This window comes from Brugia malayi, assembly GCF_000002995.4.
Source record: "Brugia malayi strain FR3 genome assembly, contig: Bm_v4_Chr4_scaffold_001, whole genome shotgun sequence".
Taxonomy (NCBI): Eukaryota; Metazoa; Nematoda; class Chromadorea; order Rhabditida; family Onchocercidae; genus Brugia; species Brugia malayi.
In genome coordinates, this window is record NW_025062478.1 from 12,821,801 (window position 1) to 12,845,092 (window position 23,292).

The 23,292-nt window shown below is 25.8% G+C and overlaps 2 protein-coding genes across 4 annotated transcripts; one reads left to right on the forward strand and one right to left on the reverse strand.

The window, feature by feature from the left end:
• Nucleotides 1-3,840: 3,840 nt before the first annotated feature.
• Bm4421 (Uncharacterized protein) lies at nt 3,841-7,031 on the forward strand (the record flags this gene model as incomplete). Of its 2 annotated transcripts, XM_043082573.1 has the most annotated exons (4): nt 3,841-3,894; nt 6,181-6,306; nt 6,575-6,646; nt 6,942-7,031. In XM_043082573.1, the coding sequence occupies 4 exons, from the start codon at nt 3,841-3,843 to the stop codon at nt 7,029-7,031; spliced, it is 342 nt and encodes a 113-aa protein (XP_042938507.1). The 2 variants fall into 2 exon arrangements, with proteins under 2 accessions (XP_042938507.1, XP_001891846.2); XM_001891811.2 differs by lacking the exon at nt 3,841-3,894 and having other exon boundaries at nt 6,199-6,306.
• A 1,693-nt stretch (nt 7,032-8,724) lies between these two features.
• Nucleotides 8,725-14,200, reverse strand: Bm10165 (Uncharacterized protein; the record flags this gene model as incomplete). 2 transcript variants are annotated; one of them, XM_043082574.1, is made up of 18 exons in its annotated part: nt 8,725-8,811; nt 8,881-8,965; nt 9,050-9,133; nt 9,203-9,365; nt 9,453-9,555; nt 9,675-9,800; nt 10,175-10,384; nt 10,563-10,694; nt 10,918-11,073; nt 11,226-11,306; nt 11,539-11,688; nt 11,855-12,063; nt 12,177-12,270; nt 12,593-12,669; nt 12,738-12,860; nt 13,552-13,625; nt 13,716-13,849; nt 14,102-14,200. In XM_043082574.1, 18 exons carry the CDS (start codon nt 14,198-14,200, stop codon nt 8,725-8,727), a joined length of 2,187 nt encoding a protein of 728 aa, XP_042938508.1. The 2 variants fall into 2 exon arrangements, with proteins under 2 accessions (XP_042938508.1, XP_042938509.1); XM_043082575.1 differs by lacking the exon at nt 9,675-9,800.
• Nucleotides 14,201-23,292: the final 9,092 nt, after the last annotated feature.

A 23,292-nucleotide genomic window follows, 5' to 3' on the forward strand; every position in this document is an offset into this window, starting at 1 on the left:
ATTTCGAAGATAAGATTAGTTAAAATTAAAATTAAAACGCAATAATTTAAAGCTATGAAAACTATCACGAGAATTAATCAAATTTCATATTAAAATTTTAAATTCACAACTGAGAATTGTTGCATTTTACTAAATGAAAATGAATGATGATTATATGCTCAATTAACTATTCCAAATGAGAAATTGTTTCGAACTATTTAAAGGTTATTTCCTTGGGAAGTTGACATCATTATTACAAATGCATCCAGAAGTGAATTTATTGTAAGATCTGTCAATTTTGATAGGAAGAACGCGATTAGTCTTGTGGATGACCTTGATGAGACGAAGTGTACAATACTATAACAAATGTATGAAGCTTGGTGCATACACAATTGTAGTCATTATTATAAAAAATTAATGGTAATAATATGATTTAAAAAAGTTAGGAACATTGCAAAAAATTATTAAATCAAATTCCGTAATCTAATTATCAGGAAGATTGTAATTTGCTTCTATTTTCATCATTAAATTATTATTATTATAATTATTATTCATAGGAAATTATTATTACTATATTATTATTTTAATTTTTATTATAATTATTATCATTATTACTACTGTTATTATTATTATTATTATTATCATTATTATTGCTATTATTATTATTATTATTATTGTTACTGTTACTATTATTATTAATTATATTTATTATTATCATTGTTATTATTATTAATTCTTTTTTGGAAGATATTTTAGGTTATGGTCTATGTTGAAAGGTTTTTTGTAAGAATACCCCTAGTTATAGATACCGTCGTGTTGGTTATGGTTATTATAGTAAGTAGTTGTAGATTTAGGTTAAATTTTTAAACTTTTAGTTTTCAAAACTAAAGATTTTATTCTATTTTTTAAAGTTATAGAATTTTTTATTTTGGATTTTTTGACTTTTTTGTTATATTTTTTTTTATTTTAGTTTTTTTTTTTTATCTATTTTATTTTTTTGCTTAAGTTTTTTAGATTGGGATCCTATGAAAAGTTGCATCATGATATGTTTAGGTATTTTATTTATAAGTTGTTATATTTCTTTGGGTGTTCATGTGTGATATTCTTATTTTATTGTATTGATTTTTTTGAGTGGTATTTTTTCTTTGTTAACTTATTTTTGTAGTATTTCTGGCTGTAATTATTATTATAATTATGGCTATTTTTTTGTTGTTTTTATTTTTTTTTGTTTTTTGTTTTTGATTATAATTTCTTTTTTTTTTTTTTAATTTTGATTATGATTTTTTAAGTATTTGTTACGATTTTAATTTTTATTATGTTTTTTGGGTAGTTTTGGGTAGTATTACCATTATTATTCATTATTATTGTTAATAATTATTAGATTGTTGCAGTCATCAGCAATACTATTTCCTTACTACTATTTTCATTGAGCTGTGCTCTCGTTGCCGTTATCAACATCAAATTCATCGCTGTTATTTATGGTCGTCATTTAAATCATCTAATTGTCGTTACCGTCACTAATCTATTTTTATCATTGTTGTCATTATTGTCCACATTATTACTATTATTCATGATAATGTTCTCTTTTCTGTCTTGTCATCATTATCATCTTCGACACATTTTTAAGGTATTAAGTTTTTTTTAATATTTTTTTTAAGTTTGAATTTTGTCTTTTTTTTGGGGTGATTCATTCGATAGAATTAGCAATTTTAATTGTCTGAGACAATATGTGAAATATAAAGGAATACATAGAAATTAAATGCATGCATATGTGGATCTTACGTGCATTACGAAAGAATTGGGGATGCGCATATGTGGGCTTTACGTGCATTATGGAAGGATTGATAGTACGCATATGTGGATTTTACGTGCATTACGGAAGGATTAAGAGTACGCATATGTAGATTTTACGTGCATTTACGTGCAAGAATTACATATATGGATGGGTTTTACATGTAATATTTCTTTGCTATGTTAGCTCGATATCAAGATATCGTTTTGTATTACTATCATTGAATTTTTTTTTACAAATACTTTAAGATTTCGATTGCTGTCATTGTTTTTTTTTTTTTTTTTATTTTGTCGTTATCGTTTGAATTTGCTATTCTATATATTTTAGCACCACACATATTTTCTCGATAAATTTTGAAAATAAATGATGCTTGATATAGAAATTGTCAGTTTAAGCAAATATTTTTCAAGAAGAATTAGATGAAAGAAAAAAAGGTAGCATATTATTGATAATTATTTATGTCGATAAGAAGAAATAACATTTATATCAACAATAAGTGATAATAAAGGAAAAGGAACAATTATTGTACTATCAATCTAAAATTTCAACCGGAATTGAAATCTGAAGTTTTATCGACTTATGAAACAGAAAGAGCAACTCATTATTATGCCTTGTGGTCACTCTATATCATTCATTCATCACCCGCGCTCAATTATCATTGAAAGACCAAATCATCACTAATCATTCATCTCCTATAATCAGTTATCATCATTGTATATTATTGTTGATGAAAAAGGATATGATTTGTACATCGTTATGAGCATTTTTATTTTTTCATTTTCGTTTCAATGTATATGCAACATTAATTATTATCATTTCCAATTTTTCCAGTAATAATTTTCAATAATTCTGATATGATTAATATGATAAAATCAACAGGGAATAAGGAAGAAAAAAAAAATAATTAAGCTAATTCTTTTTATCAGTTTTGATTGAGAAAAATCTTTTTCTATCATTAATTAATATATCATTCAACTTTTTATTTCTATTTAATATGTTCAAAATATTGTTTCATCGTTTAATGATTGATTGAGAGTTAAACCCATCCTACTCCCTTTCATACTACCATTCCAACAGCTTCCCCACTTCTTTTCATCGATAACATTTTTGAAGCCGATGATAATAATGATAATGATGCTATGATGGTATGTTATAGTAGCATTAATTTTTGAGATATTTAAAACACTTAGAAATGGAAAATATTGTAGACATAGAAAGCATAGATGATCATTTAAATTAAATTAAATTAATTTCATCGATCTTTCATTTTTATTACTTGTATTCATTCATCAATACCAAAAGTTTTTTTTTTTTTTTTCATTTATTATATTAAACAATGAACTGAAAATAATAGCAAACAGTTAGGCTGTTTTGTTTTTATTTTATCCTATTTTTCTATTTTTATTTCATCATTTTCTTTTCTCTCTTTTTTCATCACTTATGCACTACTGGCATTCATAATCAAACATTCTTTATATATATATTGCCATCATAATAGTTTTTTTTTGAACCAATTGGAAATTTCATTTTCAATTTTTTAAAAAGATTTTCCTCTCTTTTTTTTTTTTTTTTTGTTGAAATGTGTTAATACCAATACTGATATTTCATCGTCTTAAACAATTCATACATTTTTATGTTAATTTAATGCATTTTTAATAAGTTTAAAAAAAAATCGTCTAAATGCTTCTGGTATTATCTTCTTAAATAGAATTATTGTTTGAAATTTCATAGCAATTAATAGTTTAGTGATAATTTTATTTGAAAGTAAATTTTCGCTCTTAGGCAGAACAATAATACATTTAATTTACTGGAATGTAAAAATAAAATCATTTTGAATATAATCCTTCGTCCATTTCAATATAAGATCAATTAATTTTGCCTGAAGGCATTTGAAATTATTTTAGCGATATTTTCAAATACAACAAGCATCTGTTGAAATCTGGACTGAAAGAAGAAGCAACTGTTCGAAACATTTTTTTTTGAAAAAAAAAAGACAAAATTTAAGCTGCAGTGTTTAATTCCTAAAATTGTAATATATTCTGGCAGATTCACTAAAAGTACAGCAAATAATGGCAGAAAATATGGCAAAACATGCCCGTTTCAATGATCAAAAAATCCGAAAGGTTATTGCTTTTTTTTCTCTCTTCAAATATTCACATCTCTTTCTCCATAAATTATTCCAATATGTTTGTATATATTTTAAGAATTTAATTTGAGTTTTCATTCGTTTTAAACTTTAATCTAATATAAATTTAAAGTTCGCATAAGCTTTAAAGAGCAATTTACGTGCTTATATTGTAAAATTGCTAATTTTTCAACCTTAGGTTTACATTTAGGAAGTGTAATTTAATCTATTTCCCTCCATCTGGTCAAGCAAAAACTATGAATAAAATCCTTCCGTTTTTTCTATATCAAATATTATTTCAATTTTTTATTTATTTTTGGAAAACGAAATTTGAAACAACAAAAATGTTCAAAATTAAATCATCTAAAATGAGAAGAAAAGAAGATGAAGTGGCGAAAAATTTTTTTTGGTTTTTAGGAATAATGTCTTCCTATTGATTTTCATTTACCAGTTAAAGTTGAAATCGTTCGTTCTTTTTTTTTTTTTTTTTTCATGGATTATTATTTTTACACACAAACGCAGTATACACATTTGGAATGATTCGATGAAATTACCAGATTGGTGTGTAATAATTCCATGAAAAAAAAAAAAAAGAAAAAGCAAACACTATGGAAAAATTTTCAATTTGTTTTGAAAATGATAGTTGTTTTTGAACTAGAAATAATTGTATATGTTTAATAATATAATGAAATGATATAAATCCTACGTTTATAGTTTACTATTCATATTAACTAAGTTGCAATAGTACATAAGTTTTCTTTTTTTGAAATTATTATCAATTTAAATTATACTTTTGTTATCTTTTTATATGAAATTATTATATATGAAAGTCTTCGCAACAAAAAAAAACAAAAAAAAAAAGAAAGAATTGAAATCGAATTTAAATAGTCAGGACAACTAATTTAGACAATCCTAACATATTTTTCAAAAATTTTCCGTATATGAAAAACTTGCCAATAAGAAATCCATAAAATTGATGAATCTAATCTGAAAATATTACTCCCACTATATGACTCATATGAATTGTGTTGATATTTACTAGTAATATAAATGTTAGCAAATAAATTTTATAAATGCCAAATACTTCGTTTTTTATCTACAATAAAATTTGTCATATAATTTGAAAATTTTTCCTTTAAAAATTTTCCTCTTTCATTAAATTAGCACAATTTTAAATTGGATTAGTATTCTACAATTTTGTTGCAATAAAAATTGCCTAGAAAATGTTGGACTTAAACAGGATAATTAAGTTTATTTTATTGCTCAAAAAATCTTTTTATTTTTCCTAATATACTGAAATAAAAATAAAAAAGGAAGGAAGAAGCATTTTGTAATTTTTAATGTTGATTTTTAAGAGAAAGAAGAAAGTTCGTAGATTTGCGGATAAATTCACCATAAGTTTTTTTATCTCGTCATGGTAAAAAAAAAAATTGATATATATTACTTAATTTGATACTTCAAAATTTCAAAATATTTTATTAAAGATTAATTTTAATTTAAGAAGTTATAAATATTTTCACACACAAATAATTTTTGCATTAACATATACATGTAGAAATAAATTTGAATCACATTAATATATTTGTTATTGTTAAGAAAAAAAAAATTATTTTTACTGTTATTATAAGTAGTGATTAAAACGAGTAATAAATTGTGAAAATTTCTATGAAATACAAAAAGAAAAATCAAATTTTTTTTCTCATTTCTTTGAAAAATCGAAATTTAAAGGAAATTTTAGTGTATAAATATTGTTTAATTTTTATAGGACTTGCTTTTTCACCAATTAGATACGCTTTAAAATTAATTGATGTGTGATAATTAATCTCTTTACAACAAATACTTTATGTTGTTTATTAAAATCCAGTTTAAAATTTAAATCTTATTTTGTGTAAAATTTTACATTCAAACTTTATATCTCATTCTTTCGCTTTTTCTTTTTCTAGTTAAATGTACTGAGGGATAATTTGATAGAAATTAGTAAAATTTGAAAAATTCTCTTAGTTGATAAAAAATTGGATTAATTAAATTAATTTTATTTAAGCTAATAATATATGCATGATAATCAACGATTAAACAATAAGCAATTGTGAAAATCTATTATTTTTTGAACGAAAGAATAGTCAGAAAAAGAAAAAAGAAAGCCAATTAATTTAACAAATAAAGAGAAGGCTGCAAATAATTGTTCATTTTTCCCGATTTCTTTTTTCAAACATAATAAATTCAAAACTTCAATTAGTTTATTTAAGTATTGTAAAATATGTCAATTTTATGATTAACTTTGCAGACAAATGAACGAAGTCGTATGCTAACGATGAAATATGGTAAGCATCAAATGATGCTAATTAAGAAACGAATGAATGTGGAAAGTTGGATTGATGACCAACTAAATGAACTTTACAAATCTGCTACGGTAATCTTCTTCTAAATTTTACAAATAATTTAAAATCTTTATTAACATTGCTTTATTCTGAAATATATGGATGAAATTCTCGATTACATAGAGTGAAGTTCCGGCTTATTGATTACTTTTCATTCTATTGATTAATATTCCTGATCGTTTATAAAAATAATGTGCAAAAAAAGAACAGCCAATTTTTAAATGTATATTACTGAAATGTATAAATCAATTTTATTGGCTATTCATTTTAATTATGTCAAATATTTTCTTATTAATTCAGGATAATATTGATATTGATGTTGATGCAATTCTTGATCTCAGTACAGAATTAGAGCGACGTCATTATATAATGGTAAGTCGTACTTTTTCCTTTATTTGTTTGTTTAATTTCCATACTTTTTTTTAGAATAAATGATATATTTTCTAAGAAAAGAAGAAAAAAAAAAAGAAATGAGTGAGAGAAAGATAATAAAGTTGTTATATTCTTGTGCAATCTATAAAAAGCATATTAGATTTTGTAAATGTTGGAATGACACTATAAATCTATTATTTAAGTTTGCCTTTTTTTTTTTTTTTTTTTTGGAATTATTTATGAATAGTACTATGTATTAATGAAATAGTAAGCATTTAAGTAGCATACATTTAAGGATTTGTTGCGAAAGACGCATTGTCCAGCAACCGATTCTCAAATTCATGATTTCTTGGATCAATTAATACAAAAATTGAATATGTTATGATTGTATTTTTTATTTTACATTGTTGTATAATATGACTGTTTATGAAAATGTTACCAGAAAGAAAAAAGATAAAGTTAGCTTGTTGAAAAAAAAATTTTTTTTTTTGTAATAAATTAATATTTCTAAAATAAGCAAGCAATCTATTTTGAAAGTTTTGTATAAGTTAGATTAAACTGCATTTTTTAAATTTTACAAAATTCTAACGTTAAATTTAAGTTTTTTAAATTAGCAATTTTGATAATTTTGTGGTTATTTTATAATGAATTACTCATGCATTAACAAAAATCACGAATTAAAAGGGAAAAAAAAAAGAAAGAAATCAAATCTATTACATTAAGCATAACATTTCTAATTAAGAAAAATTACGCCAAAAAAAATTCTTTCATACTTTCATACCTTCATTTTATGTCACATCTTTGAATTATTTGTGAATGAAAATTCAAATTTCAAATTTTGCAAACTCCTTCTCATACTTTTCGAAATTTCATCTGAAAAAATATTTTACAATAATTAAGAAAGTTCTGAAACATGAAAAATATTCAAATCATTCCCCCTCAACAATTATGTTATTAATGAATTAAGAATTCTATATTCTTTGTGCGTGATATATTCTCATGAATTATTTCCAAATAAATGATTGATTATTAAATAACTAGTAATTAATTTATGAGTACAATAAATAATAACAATTTGTTCTTAAATACGTTACATTTATATTTCGATAAAAGTAGAGTAAAATTAACTACTACACAAAATGAACTATTAGAATTAGGAAATTGGTTTTATAATTACGTCTTAGTTTTAATGAGAAATTTAATTGTCAATTGTTCAAATAAAATAAACATAAGTACACATCGCTCTTTCTCCGTAACATGCATTCCCGAATAATTGTCGATTCCTCGTTAGAAAATGTCAAACCGAGAATCTTAAAATTAAAAAAAAAAATCCCTATGAAGAACTGAGCAGATATTAATTTAATATGTTATGCAAAACCGGCAGAAACCGATGCAGCACTAGAAATGACCATTGAGAATCCACTAAACTTTATCCTAAATTTTCGTCTACTTTTCAGAAATGGAATACAAGGCAGAGTCAGTTAGTTAGTGAAAGTAAGTTTAATTCACCATGACTTTAACCAAGTTGCATTTATGACAAATGTACCATGAAAAATTTTACATATGGTTTTACCCAAAAATTCTAAGTACACTCGAAGAAAAAAAAAAAAAAAAAACTTTATTCAACAGAAACAAATACAAAAATTTAACATGTGATTAGAACTTGAAACGCAAACAAATCGTTTCAACAGAAACAAAGTAAATTCTGCCTTTTAAAGGTTAATAAAGCTTAATTCCGTTCTTTCTAATGCTACCACCCTGAAATTACTTGCTTTAAGGAGGTTGTCTAATTAGACAAAATATATAACTGATTTAAATAATTTGAATCAAATGAGCCAATGATATTAAGGTAGACAGCGGTGAATGCTGAACAACACAACTAGAAACAAACAGAATTCAAAATCAATATTAAACACACTAAAAGATCAAAAAATCAAGAAACATAAGGTCAAATCTCGTATAATTAGAAACTGTCGAAATACGTTAAGAAAAGAAAGAATATTAGCTTAAACATTTTTTGACCAAAAAAAGTGGAAAAGAAGAAAAAATTAGCTTAAACATTTGTTTATCAATTTGATTTATTCAAAATCACTGTCCAAGTCATAAGCATCTTTCTTTTTCGGAACTTTCGAACTACCATTCCCAGCAAGTATTCCTGTTGCTGCCTGAAAAATATTCCATTTTATTACATAACATTTATTACATAAACAGATGCAGTATTAAAGTAAGCTCACTTTTTTCCCTCTCGGTTTTCCACGACTTTTTTGCGTCTTTTGCGTGTTTTTAATTGCATCATTATAAATCGAAGAATCATCCTTTCTGAAAGTGTAATCAGTGCACCTCAATCTAAGGTTAATAAAATGATAAAACAAGATCAGTTACAAAACTATCAAAAAACCGTACCTCTGAAGCAGTGGAGTTGAGGCATGTATCGGTTTGATGGTGCTCATTGACATGTCACTATCGAAAAGTGTGAGCGCCAAATCGCTGGAAAAACAACATAAATAGTAAATTCTTTAATGATACTAGTTATGATTCAGACAACAATTGACTTACTGATCTGTCTTTCTCTTCCCTGGTTCACTTTTTTTACGAGCCTGTCGACCTCTTTTTGATGGGCCCGGTGCAGTTGCTACAGCATCCGAAATTGAAAGATTTTGCTTTGCGCGATGGCGTCTCGACACCTTATACTTTGTAGTTGGTTGTGACAATTCCAGTCCTAAAAACAAAACAGTTTTTGAGTAACGTGCAATAAAACTTAATGCTCATGTTTATAGAATTTCGATATCTGAAGAATATGATATACCTTGTTGTTCAATGCTTGGCGCATGTATCATCTCCCTTCCTTCGTCTTTTTTTGTGGTGAGAAACAGCTTTTTGGTCTCTGACACATCAAAATTTGGAGCCATCTAAAACTTAACTAATTAATGAAAGGAGAAAACTTGTAAAAGGACTAGTAAGAACGCTTTAGTCCTGTACATTTGTGAAACTGCTTAAAATTAAAGCAAATTTTAATAAATATACAAACTTCCTCATTGTTTCCAGGCTTTTTTTCTGGCATCATTTCTCGAGAATCAGTTTCCCGAATAACGATTTCTTTGTTGTTAGAATTCTCCGTCTTAATATCCTTAACACTCTCCTCATTTTTCTTTACCTATTCACGGAAATGGAGTTCAAATTTTATCCTTAACAAATCTCTAGAAATAAGGTACCACATTCACAGTAAATATGAAGTATAAATCGAAAAAGATACGTATAAAAATTCTGATATCGCCATTTTCTTAATTTCTAATTAAAATCCTTAGTATTGCTCATTCAAGTTCAAATCTATGGTACCACAATCGAAAAAGAAAGATGAAAAAGATTAAAACAACCACCGCTAGACTAAATCTCTAGAAATAAAGTACTACATTTACATTTACAGTAAATGTAATAAAATTTAAATCAAAAAACACTAAGAAATAATATGAAAAATTGGACTGATGAACGTAATAATATAAAGTTTAAACGAAAAAAATGGGAAATAACCATATCAAATTCTGCTCCTTGTGATTTTTGAATTGTTCCTTCTTGATCCACCATAATAGATCCTTGTGTTGCTTTTGCGCAATCTTGTCGAGATTTTCCATCGTTTTCAACAGCACTGCGCAGAAGTGTACTAATATTCTTGCCAACAGTTACTATCTTTAACTGCCTATCCACAGTTTTCTTTTTAGCCTTAAGGCGTTGTTCTTCTTCCTTTATAAAATAATGATAAGGTTCCATGAAGAAGCAATTTTTCCTTATTCATATTTATGAAGCATAAATACTGAAGCTGCAACTATAAACCCTACAAAAGCTATTTGAATTTTATAAATTAACAATACAAAGACTGCTTTCTCAATCAATAAAGTATGTTCACCAGAGACTGACTAACCGCAATCTTCTGTTTCAAGCCTTGAATCTCTTCACTCATGCGCTTTACTTCTGCCATCAAAATCTCACGTTTCTTCGAAGCATCCAGCTTGTTATCTTGAAATGTGATTTTCATAGCTTTCATTGCAGAAAGCTGAAAAATAAATTTATTGTTATCGAATTAGAGAATTACAGTGCATCTTCGTGAACTACTTAAACCATTTAGAACACTTTCCCTTGGAAATTTTTATTGTATCTGAAACATGGAGAAAACGGACACAAAGTTAACAAGCCAAAATAATATTCCTTATTCCATCCATACTAATGGAAATTCGTGGTAAGCACTTAAACTTAGACAAGTAGAAAATTTTTGGAACTTGTTCATTGAGACGGTTTTCGTTCTCGTCAAGTGCGAGCTGAAGTTCTGCCTTCTCCTGATTGAGCTGTTTTAAATTCAATTCCATTTGTTCGTTGATTTTCTTATGAGCTTCCAACTCTGATTTTTTATTGAGATCATCACGAGCCTGCTGAACCTGAACAATCTTTTGGTGAGCATTATAAATAACAATAAAAGAATCAAAAAGAGTTATACAAATGCTTTTAATAAATGATAAACACAGCAAAGTGCTAGATGTCATTACTTCCTTACGGATCATATAGAAAGACCAAAGCCTTCGCTATTTACCTGCATAAGCATAGCGCTTTTTTTTTCACGCAGAGTCATCAAAACTGACTTCGCAGCACATATTTCAGCTTCACCTCGCTCCTAAGTGTTAATTAGTCAAAATAAATTGCAAGTGAAAACAAAAGTTATGAAAAATAAACATCTAAATTTACGAGTTCTTGAGAAAACGTTATTAGAAACATAGGATTATTCCGTAAAGTGCCATAAAACCGCGTTCATATGGCCACAGATCTTAAAACAGCTTTAGAAATGTCATTCATCTAATCAAGACAATGTTTGACTTATGATGGTTTAAGAGAGAACGCCCATCTACCTTAATTTCTAGAACTTCTTGTTCATGCTTCGTCTGTTCAAGTTTCACAATGTCTTCAAGTTTAGCTAATTTGTCCTTTATTATGTCCACTTCTTGCCTAATAGCTGCAGCATCAGCACTCTTTTTGTCAAAACGTTCCTTGTTTTTGTCCTATAACAAATGTAAACAGAAACTTTGAAATTGAAAAAAAATTTTTTTCAAAAAAAAAAAAAAAAAATTAGGACACAGACAGTACTGATACAAAATAATATGCATTTAGATTTTATCCATAAATCGTAAGAAAAAGGAAATTTTTGCAAAACTATACAATACTAACCAATTCCTGCTGCTTAGAATTTATGCTTTCAGAAAGCACCTTTTTCTCGTTCTTACGACCGTTAAGAGAACGCGTAAGTTCCGCAACACGTCTCTTACGTTGTCTGTATTTTTCCGATATGGCATTTCGTCGTTGCTTTTCCTCTTCCTGCATCGCATTTAACTTGCCGATTTTCTCATGACAAACTGAATACTGTGAATCAGCTTCACCTAAATTTAACCATTATTAACATTATTAACAGCTGATTTATTATGAGATAATCAAAAAGCAAAGGATGATACATTCATTCAAAATTCTTCATCTTTGATTGTTCAGTACTTACTAATTTGTCCCTCCACATTCACGACATCCATTCTCATTTCTTTTACAACTTCCTCGAGATTCTCCAGCCGACCAGCTTCATCCGCAATTGATATCTAAACAAGCAATTTGGCACAGAACATATATCGTTATAACACTGATTCTTAATTGGTATATAATCAGCTATCATTAATATATATACGTACACTAAATGGTTCTAAGATTGGAAGTATTTATTTGCCTACGTGTTAGTCAAATCGGTTTTTACTCATTTCCATATTAATCATACTATCAATAATTACACAATCTGAAGACAACGATACACTATTCACGATATAAATTTGTTATATTGAATTTACAAAATTTTAATTGCTACTGTACGAAATCAAAAATATTGAACTTTTATTAAAGAATATAAAGGAACTGTAAGAGGCAAACCACTGAAGCTAAATGGTCGATTGATTCTTGTATTTTTGAAGTGAACGTTTCCTGGAGATTTTGCAATTTTAAAGCAACTGAAAGTTATTATCATATGAAGAAAAATAAAATTCAATGGCAATTTTCCCACAAATAATTTCATTACCGCTGGAAAAATTTGGTGAAACAAAATTGCTTTCTAAAAATTTCTGCGCATCTCTTTCTGTGGAATGCAACTTTTCCAAATCTTCGCGAGCAGTATTTTGAGCGGCACGCAGGCACTGTTGAGCTAGAAGTACTTATTACTGTCATTAAGGCGTTTCTACGCTAATACCCAATATTTGCACAGAATAAATCTGTATTTATAATATCAATAGAAGTAAAGAAAAGAGTTTTACATAATCTGATTCAAGTCTTTATCGACCTGTTATTATTTATAGTCAAAACATTCATATAGTAAAATGATTATTATATCTATAAAAGTTTAGAGTAAAAGTTGCATAGTGATTTGATCAAATATCTGTCTGGCACTCTAGTATTGCAATATTTATTTAGTATGTGCAATTTCAAATTTCCGGAATGAAATCGAAATATTGCGGTTGTAACCCCTTGTGCAAATTTATTTGAAGATTATATTGACCAACTGGCTGTGAATATTTTTAAATGATATCAAAAAAAAAAAAAAAAATAAGTAGATTCCGTCATTTCACTCTAACCTCATATTTTTTGGCTCTAGATCTATATCCAAACTGATAATGGCTAGAAAAGTATCCAATGTCAGAATATGCTCGATTAACTTCTGAATGATCTGCATCATAACAAACTAAACATAGTATGCAATGTGATTATAAATGTGAAATCATATTTCACTTCAAAGATCAGAAGGCGAATATAGTTTACTTTCCTCTCATAAGGATTCGGGACAACTATATTTCTGTCTAATACAAGCTCTTATAGAGAAATCCAGGAATTTTACCAACCATTAGTGATATCATTCATATTTTCCTGCTGCACGTGTTTCAGTTCTTCAATTTTTTCGCCTTGTAAACTAGTACTGAAAGTTCATAAAACAAGTAGAAGCAATAGTTTGAAAAGAATCAAATTTTAAATTCATGAGTAATGCATGCGTATTTGAAAAAAGAACCTTTGAACAAGTTCATTTGTCATATCATCCAGCAGCTGCAACTCTTTTTCCGTTTCTTTCGCATTTTTTTGTGCCGATAACAATTGTTCTTTATTAATTGTACTGTTATCCCTCATGAGCTTTATAAGTTTTTCCTAAGATAACATAATAGCACGAAATATTGATAAAAGAAAAAAACATTCTTGTTTTTTCTCCCATTTCTGCCAAAAAATTGTAAAAATACATGAATCCTTAAAACAACATATGCAAGATGCAAGTTATGAAGGAGACTAATATGTGACGTATACTGATAGTATATCGTAGATTTTTTATCATTAAACCTACATATGTGTGAGTTTTATTTTCTCTTACTATCATGCCCGTATGTAAATAAAATAAAAGCTAACATGTACGTCAAGATCTACTTCAGTGCTGGCCAATTCCTGATCATACTGCTCGCAAAGATTCTTCAACAAATTGCTGCCCGAAGTCGATGTTGTTTCCATTTTGACCTCAAATTCAACGAATGCGCTTCTATTCTGTCACCGAAGATTTGTATTTATATTTTCAGGAGTTTCTCTTATCCTCCAATAATGTTTTAATCTTTGATGCTTAAAGGGATTTTAATGATGCTTTAAGACCTAATGACTTTCTATTTAATAACAAAATAATCATTCTAACCTCCTGATCTCTTCCTCTATCTAACTGAACTTATCTAACCTATTTATCAGTTAAACTGCCGAAAGCATTGACAAAATACTTCGAAGGTTTCCCGGAAATTTGAACTAAAATTCACTTCTTCCATATAATTTAAGAATTGGTGAACTACTTTGAAAATTAATTTCAACTGTAAATGAGAAAACCTCTACTTAGTTACTTTTTTCTGCTTTCCATCGCATAATTACTGCGTATTTACAATATCCTTCCAACAATTATTTCAAATCTTAATTATAATAAAATTTGAACTTAATTTTAACCTTCATTCAACTATATTTCGAGTACCGTAAATGCAGAGTAATGCTGGATGCTATGATATAAAATTAACTAGAAGTTTTAAGGAAATTAAGAAGAAACCTATTACATCATTGTCGTCAAGAACAATGAGTTACAAATATATTGGGGTGCAAAGCATCACAGAAAGAGTGTAACTGCTGAGAGAAAGAGTATAACTTTAAGAAATATTTTAGTTGAAATTTACGATTTCAAATCTTCCAACCACTCATTGCATCTGACTTTTTTCTAAATTCAGGGCTTAAAATTTTTCGTAATTTGTACTTTATAAAAATCTAATTCTAAAAACACTTTAAAAAACACAGAGTAGCTGTGAACTACATTTCTAATACGACTTGTCACTATATTCAAAAGATCAGTCATGAATTTAAAACCTGAATGAGAATTCTATAAGATTCAGCGTTAAAGTAATATATATTAGCAAAATTCTAAGATCTTTAATTCATTTTTTTTTTCTAATAAAGACTTAAATTCTAAAAAAGAGCTGAAATAATAACAAAAGTAAAAGGTTATAAATAGAAGCGAATTGACAAATATAGACACAAATAGTGAATTGTCTGTACTTTCAGATGAAGCCTTACACTTGAAGCCGATATTTTTACCTCTGCTAAATAAAGATTTGCTGCAAATAGTAACAAATTAAAGAAGAAAGAAAAAAATATAAATCATAAACGCTGTAAAAATGTCGAGATCAGTATTTGGTTTTACGTTAGCTTTCATGTTATGCGACATGTCTACATTTTTACATTTGACCTAAAATCGTTCCTACATATTTTCTAAATCATTGTAGAAATTTATGCCCAATTACCAAAATTCCATTTTCTTTTGACACATTTCTTCATATAACACATTCCTTTCTTTTTGGATTAAATTGACGTATAAGACGTAAGAAAGCTTCAGTTAAGCTCTTATCCAAACAATTTTCTACCTGTCGAAGTATCTTTTAGTCACACCTTACTTCTCACTAAATAATCCACCCCCTTAACCAAAACCATTACCTTCACCTGTTTACCTTTACCTTTCTCAAGTACCTTAGTATTTAGCTTTACGTAAACAACCCGTTGTCTACCCGAATATCTCTCCACTTACCCAAACAAGTACCACTCACGCACGCAATCTCCCGTCTCCCCCATCTTCTCAACACTTTCACGTTTGGCCTAAAATCGCTCCCAGACGCTTTCTGAGCCATTCCAAGAATTGGCATCTGGCCAGCAGATACGATATTTCCGGAAATATTTTCCAGCAAAAAAAAAACCACTAAGGCAGAATTCCATCCTTGTTCCTTCCCTTGCATTTTTAGGACGGATTAAGCATACTTTTTTCCGGATTGGTAGTGGATTTGGATTTCATGTCGGAATTAATGTGTAATGTAGCCTACAACTATAAAACATACAATTATGCATTTTCTTGTCAAGATTACAAGTTAGCTTATCAAAATATAATTAACAGCTATACATCAGTTTTTGAAGCTAACAAAAATAAGTCAAAGGACTATCATTAGTCCAATAAAGTAACTGTGTAAAGACTAATTAACAAGTATTAGTAAAGTAAAGTAAACAAGTGATTCTATTAATTTTGCTATTATTATTTATTATTATTACCATTATTGTTATTATTATTATTTTTATTATTGTTATTACCTCTATTATTATTATCTCTATCATTACTATTATTATGATTATCATATATTACTATTGCTATTATTATTATTATTATTGATGTTATTATTATTATTGTTATTATTATTACTCTTATTATCATTATTATTAAAATTATTATTATTATTATTAATTGTTCAACGATTGTTCCAAATTCATAATTTTTTTCAAATTTTTAAATTTTCAAATCTTCAAATTTTTTATTCTTTTTATTGATAATAAATTATTTTAAAAGCTTGATGAAAATTAACAGTTGATAATTTTCATGTATAATTACTAAAAATGATATTTCCCAATTTTTAGGTGAAATTGTTCAAACTATTTAACACATTCAACGTTTGTAGGAAAAATTTTGAAATGCTAACATTGATGAAATGAATTATACAAAATTAAATTAGACGGAATTGAATTAAATACTCAAAGTATTGTAATATACGTTATATTTCATGATTCATTTTCTTTGTGTTGTAATCATTGCTAAAATTAATTTCATGGATCATTACACCAATGGTATTTAATTGATCTGTAATTGCCTTAAATTATAATAAAACTAACTGCCTTAAAATTATAATGAAAATAAAAAATAAATTTTTAAATTAAAATTTACTTTTCTCGTTTTTTTTTTTTTTTTAAATTTTTATTTTATATAAATTCTCATTTTTTTTTTTTTTATATTTTTATTTCAAGTTCTGTGTTATTTTCCTTCTTTCTTTTCCACTTTTTTAATATTTTAATCTATTCAGTAATAGTTTTATTATTTTTCAAAAAAAAAAGCTAAAAAATTTTTAAAATAAAATATTTTTCTATTGAGAGAAATTATTCTATTATTGATTAAAGATTTATTTTTAAATATGTTTGTGAAAATAAAACCATAGATTGCAGGATAATTTTGATATTTTATAATAATGCAAATGGCACAGATTAATGATTTAATTCAGATATTGCAGTTTTTCTTTTTTCTTTTTTGCTATATTAACAATTCTGTAATATGATATCATTTTAATATTTATAAAAGTAATGGGTGATTAGTCTTATCATTATATCATCTTACAATCATTACATATATATTTATATAAAAGTAATTAGTAATTAATATATAATAAAATTGAATGCTTACAAATTAATGAAAAAAAAAGGAAAAATTTCTCATTTTAAATTCATTATTTTAGTTTTTTCATCCTTGTTCAATTGTCTTCTTTTTATGTACTGAGAAATTACATCTTTCACTCATTAAATGCTTTAATTGTTATGTTATTTGTAGTTTTATTATCAGATCTTTAAATATCACTTAATATTATCAAAGTTGTTTATTAAAATTTTTAAACTTTTTTATGAGTTTTGAGAAAAATTTTTTGAAAAATAAATATAGTACACAAATGTACAATTTGATGAAATTTTTTTCAATTTATTAAATGTTAAATAATATTGCATTCAATTTATTTGCTTATCATTCAGTCATTCATAACATTTATGAATTAAACTTCAAATAATTGAAAACTAGAAAAAAAAAATTTGTCTAATAAAATAGTACTGCTTAAATTGTTGAACATCTTTAGTATTCAATTCAATTTCATTAATTCAACTTCATTAATGTAAAAAAAAAAAAAAAAAATTGATGCCAAAAATTTATTAGTTGTGTTAGTTTTAAAGTTTTTCAAAAAAATTGGAAAATATTATTCGCAGTAATTTTAGACATTTCATTCTAACAATAAATTATTAAAATGTTATAAGATATTCACATATTATAGTATCGTCGTTATTACTATTATTATTATTATTATTATGTAGCAATTTGTATAAAATAAAATTTCAAAGTAAATGTTTATTTAAATAAATTTTATTTAATTTGTTCATTTATTTAAGTAATAAATTGCATAAAATGGATTTTAACATGCAATTGTATATATGTATCTGTTGAAAGTAATACATTTGTTCGTATCTTACTTTCATTTTTCTTTGAAAAACAAACTTTTCTAGAAACCATTTTATTGATCGTTTCTTTTTTCCCCTTTTTTTAGGATGAAAATGAAAAATAAGAAAATTAATTTACACGGATGCAAATCAATTAAACAAACGCATTTATTTTAACAATAATTTACTAATTTATCATACATAAATTCAGCTTAGATCAAAAATGTTACATAACTTTACTGAAAGTTTTTATTCAAAAATTTAGGAAAAAATAACTTAAAAAACATTTGATAAAAAAAAAAAAAAAAAAAAAAAAAAAAACACGAAAATTTTAACTGTTTAAACATTTTTTAACAAAATTCCAACTTCTAATTTTTGTTTACATAATAATATTAACTAAGCAAAGATAATTCACAGCGCACAGACAGAATTAATCGTATTTTAATTTCATAAATAAGCTGTTTAATTGATAATAATAAATTTTGATAAAATAAATTAATCTAATAATATGCATTTGTATTTAACAATGCATATACTATGTCAAATATAAGAGATTTATTTATTTTAAATTAAATCAAATTTTTTCATCAAAAAAGAAAGATCAGAAATCGAAATATTAATGAAATTATTTTTGTACGAAACGAGTTTATCACATTTGAACTTTTATCATTTATTATCAAATTATATTTTCATATGATTACTTCCAATATTTTTCTAATTATCATATACAAATATTCATATTTTAATGGAAATAAATAGAAAGAAAAAAGTGAAATTATAATAATTTTTCATTAAATTATATTATACTTTTGACTGCAACTTTATCTATTTATTATCAATTATCAAATTATTATTAAGATAAATGTGTTTGTGTAAATTAATTGCTTTATTTTCATTCTCATTTTGAAAATGAAAGAAAAGAAAGAAACGATTAATAAAATTATTTTCGTAAAAGTTTTTTTTTTTTTCTTTCAAAGTTTATTTTTGTAAAATTATAGTGCGAGCAACTATATTACTTTTGAGTAGTACACAAGTGTAATTGTATCCTAAAACTTTTATTTTTGTGCAAAATTTGAACATTAATAAAACAAAGTTTAAATATTTTCTTTAATTTAATAAAAATTTACTTTGAAGTTTTATTTTAAACAGTTTATCATTAATAATTATTATTGTTAATAATAAAAAATAATAATAATCTATCCGAGGTGAAACTATTAAAATTATTTAACACAGCTAACATTTGTAAAGTAATTTTGAAATTAATGAAACGAAATTTTCAAATTTTGAAATGCTAACATTGATGAATAATTTATATGAAATTAAATTAAATACTAAAATAATAATTATAATTCAATATATTATTATTGAAATATATCAGAAATCATTTTGAAATTATGACAGCAATGTATATAAAATCCCTTACTATGTGTTTTTTCTCGTTTGAGTTATGCTAATTTAAGCAATGTTAGATAAACTTTTTTTTTTTAATTTTTAAATATTATAAATTTTAATTAAAGTTTATTTCAACAATATTATGAATTTCTGGAAGATAAGCTGATGAATTTAATGCAATATTATTTGAAACCTAATGAATTGAAATGAAATTTGATAATATTAGCCGGTAATTAAATATTTAATAATAAAACAACAAATAACATAGCATTTATTGAGTGAAAGATAAAATTTCTCAATGCATAAAAAAAAAAAAAAAAAATAATAATTTGAAAAAAATTTTTTTTTTGCCATTTTATTTTGAAATTTTGCAAATCTATTATAGATAGTAATAAAATAGTTATCTATTTTGCATACAAATAAAATAGATTCAAAGAATAGTAAAACTGATTATAATAGGAAGGATTTGAAATTCAAATTTGCATTTATACATTTATTTCTTGTCATTTTCAAAATTTCATTTCACTATTTGTTGTCAATTAAGCAATATAAGCATCGCTATTATTCATTATCCGGTTTAATAATGCATATAGTCATTCCATCTATTATCCGGTTTAATGATACATACATCTGTATTATTCATTACCCGGTCATATCATCTATTCATTCCAGTTATTCCATTCTTTGTCCTTTCTATTTATAATGATTTATTTTCAATACGGCAATACTGTTTTCTTTTTTAAACTTTCGTACCGCTACCGCTACTTATTATCCAGTTTATCCGGTTAAATACATGCAAACATCTACACATCTATTTTCCGGTTAAATGCATGCAAACATGTACATATCTATTATCCGGTTAAATACATGCAAACATCTACACATCTATTATCCGGTTAAATGCATGCAAACATGTACATATCTATTATCCGGTTAAATACATGCAAACATCTACACATCTATTATCCGGTTAAATGCATGCAAACATGTACATATCTATTATCCGGTTAAATACATGCAAACATCTACACATCTATTATCCGGTTAAATGCATGCAAACATGTACATATCTATTATCCGGTTAAATACATGCAAACATCTACACATCTATTATCCGGTTAAATGCATGCAAACATGTACATATCTATTATCCGGTTAAATGCATGCAAACATGTACATATCTATTATCCGGTTAAATGCATGCAATCATTTCAGTTATTTCATACATTTCACCATTATGCCAACACATTTTTTACAATTCAATAAAATTATTTTAAAATGAATAATTATACAAAAATTTTTAAAACAAAAAAAAAAAAAAAACTTTTTTATGATGAAAAAATTCCATAATGTATACTAACTAAAAAATCTTTTCTCTGTCCCTCTCTCTCTCTTAATTTCATTATTTTTCTACTTTTCATTTTTATATACCACTCACAATTTTATCTATTAAAATGATCAATTCCATTCATTTCACAACAATTACAAACATATCATCACAACATTCCATACTTTCCAGATATTTATAATTGGTAAGGATTAAACTAACTTTAATCAATATTTTCAATTATTACTATTATTATCATTATTATTATCACTATTACTAGATAACAATCATTAGATAACTACGATAACAATTTCAATGATAATTTAATAACAGGTTTAAATATAGGATTACATATGTATGTAGTATGTGTGTGTATTAGTAAAATTCATTGTGTTTTGTTAAAAGATAGTCAAAACAGTTTGATATTGCAGATCCATCCAATCATACCTGCATATCATCGATATAAACAGGTAAGATAGGTGATAAAACCAACGATTCATGCGAACATTTATTATGATACTACGATTTTCCTTTCTTTCTTTAACTCTCTTATACGGATGTGGTCATTTGTGCACATACCACAGCAGTAGTAGTGGTCACTACGATGTTATTGACCAAATGACATTGAGATTAAATCGAGCGCGAATCTATTCGAAGATATTACTTTTATTATTGTTACTATCATTATCATTATCATTACTAGTATTATTATCATCATCATCATTATTATTATTATTAGTGTTGCATGGAAAATATGAAATAACTTTCTAACAATTTTCATCTCTCTTAAAAATTTTTCCGCTTTTACACTTTCTTTTTCACTTTAATTTTCATCTTCTTTTTACATCAAATATTATTGTTAATAAATTTATTTCTTATCAATTTTAATTTTCTTTTCTTCTTTCATTTTTTTCAATTTCATTTTCTCTCTTTCTCTCAACGTTTAATCATTATAAATTGAAGAATTAATATATTTGAAGTGATCATATATTTTTAATGATATTTTAATGATGCATCCTTTCTTTTTCTTTGTTTTTTTTTTTTTCGTTTTTTTCTTTTTTCTTTTTTTTTTTTTTTTACATATTTGAATTAGATAAATTTAGATTTAAAAAATTTGCTCGAATAATTTGTATTTAAAAATTTCATTTTGGAGATTATTAAAATTTGAATTTTTGACTATTGTACGAAGATTAGAAATATAGGACTAGAATTTCGTTTATTTAAATATTATATTTATATATAAATATAATACTTAAGTAAATGTGATATGATGCCTAAATAAATATACTTTCATATTTGTTTAAAATAAAAAAATTGATTTTAGGAGAAGCGTATTTTTTGGCATTTCTCAAAATACTAAAATCCTTTAATATTTACCCATTACTTGATTAATTTTGGATGATTAAAAAAAGAAATAAAAATTAATTTCACAAGCAAAGATTTGAAATTTCAAAAATTTGGGGCAAGAAACTGAATTAAATTTCTAAATTTGATTTTGTATAATAACCATTTTAAATTTTGAATGTTTTGTTTTAGTAGTAAGCATGAAATGTTTAATTATCCTTGTTCGATAAATTTGCGTAATATCATTTGAATAAATTTATTACGTCAAATTCCCTCACTTTTGTTTTTACTCGTACGTGATAATATTATATCAAGTAAGTTAACCTATACTTTTCCTGTAATAAACGATCTTTTTTTTTCGCAATGTAAACAATTTTTAGTAATTTTATTTTATTCTGTTGCTACTGGTGATATCATATCAATTATTGATCATTTAACAAAGCTTTTTTTCACTTAACACTTTTAAATTTTAGGTTCAATTTCAGTAATACCATTTTTGGGTTTATGTGTTGGGTATTTTTGGGAAATATATTTTTATGTTCGATAAGCTTTAGTTTGTAATGCCAATGACATGAATATTATTTCGTTTAACTGAAAAGAATTTCATGAAAAACCTTATGATTTGGCTTCTTGCCCGTTCCATTGGCATTTCTTTCAACAAATCAGCAAATTCCAAACTGATATGGGTGATGTTTGGGTGGGTAGACAGTTCAATGTATGGGTATGTCTGCGGGTTTGTGAGAGTTGTAGGGTAGGGAGTGAATGTGTGGGTAGATAGGTGGGTGTGTGGTGAATGATGACATGGGTGGATGCAAGGTAAATGGATGAGTTTGTGGGTATGCGTGGGTATATGGATGGATTTATTGGTGGGAATGTATGGTACATCTGTGGGTTTATGTGATGTATCTATGGGTTGGGTATGTGTGACGTATCTACGGGTTGGGTATGTGTGTGC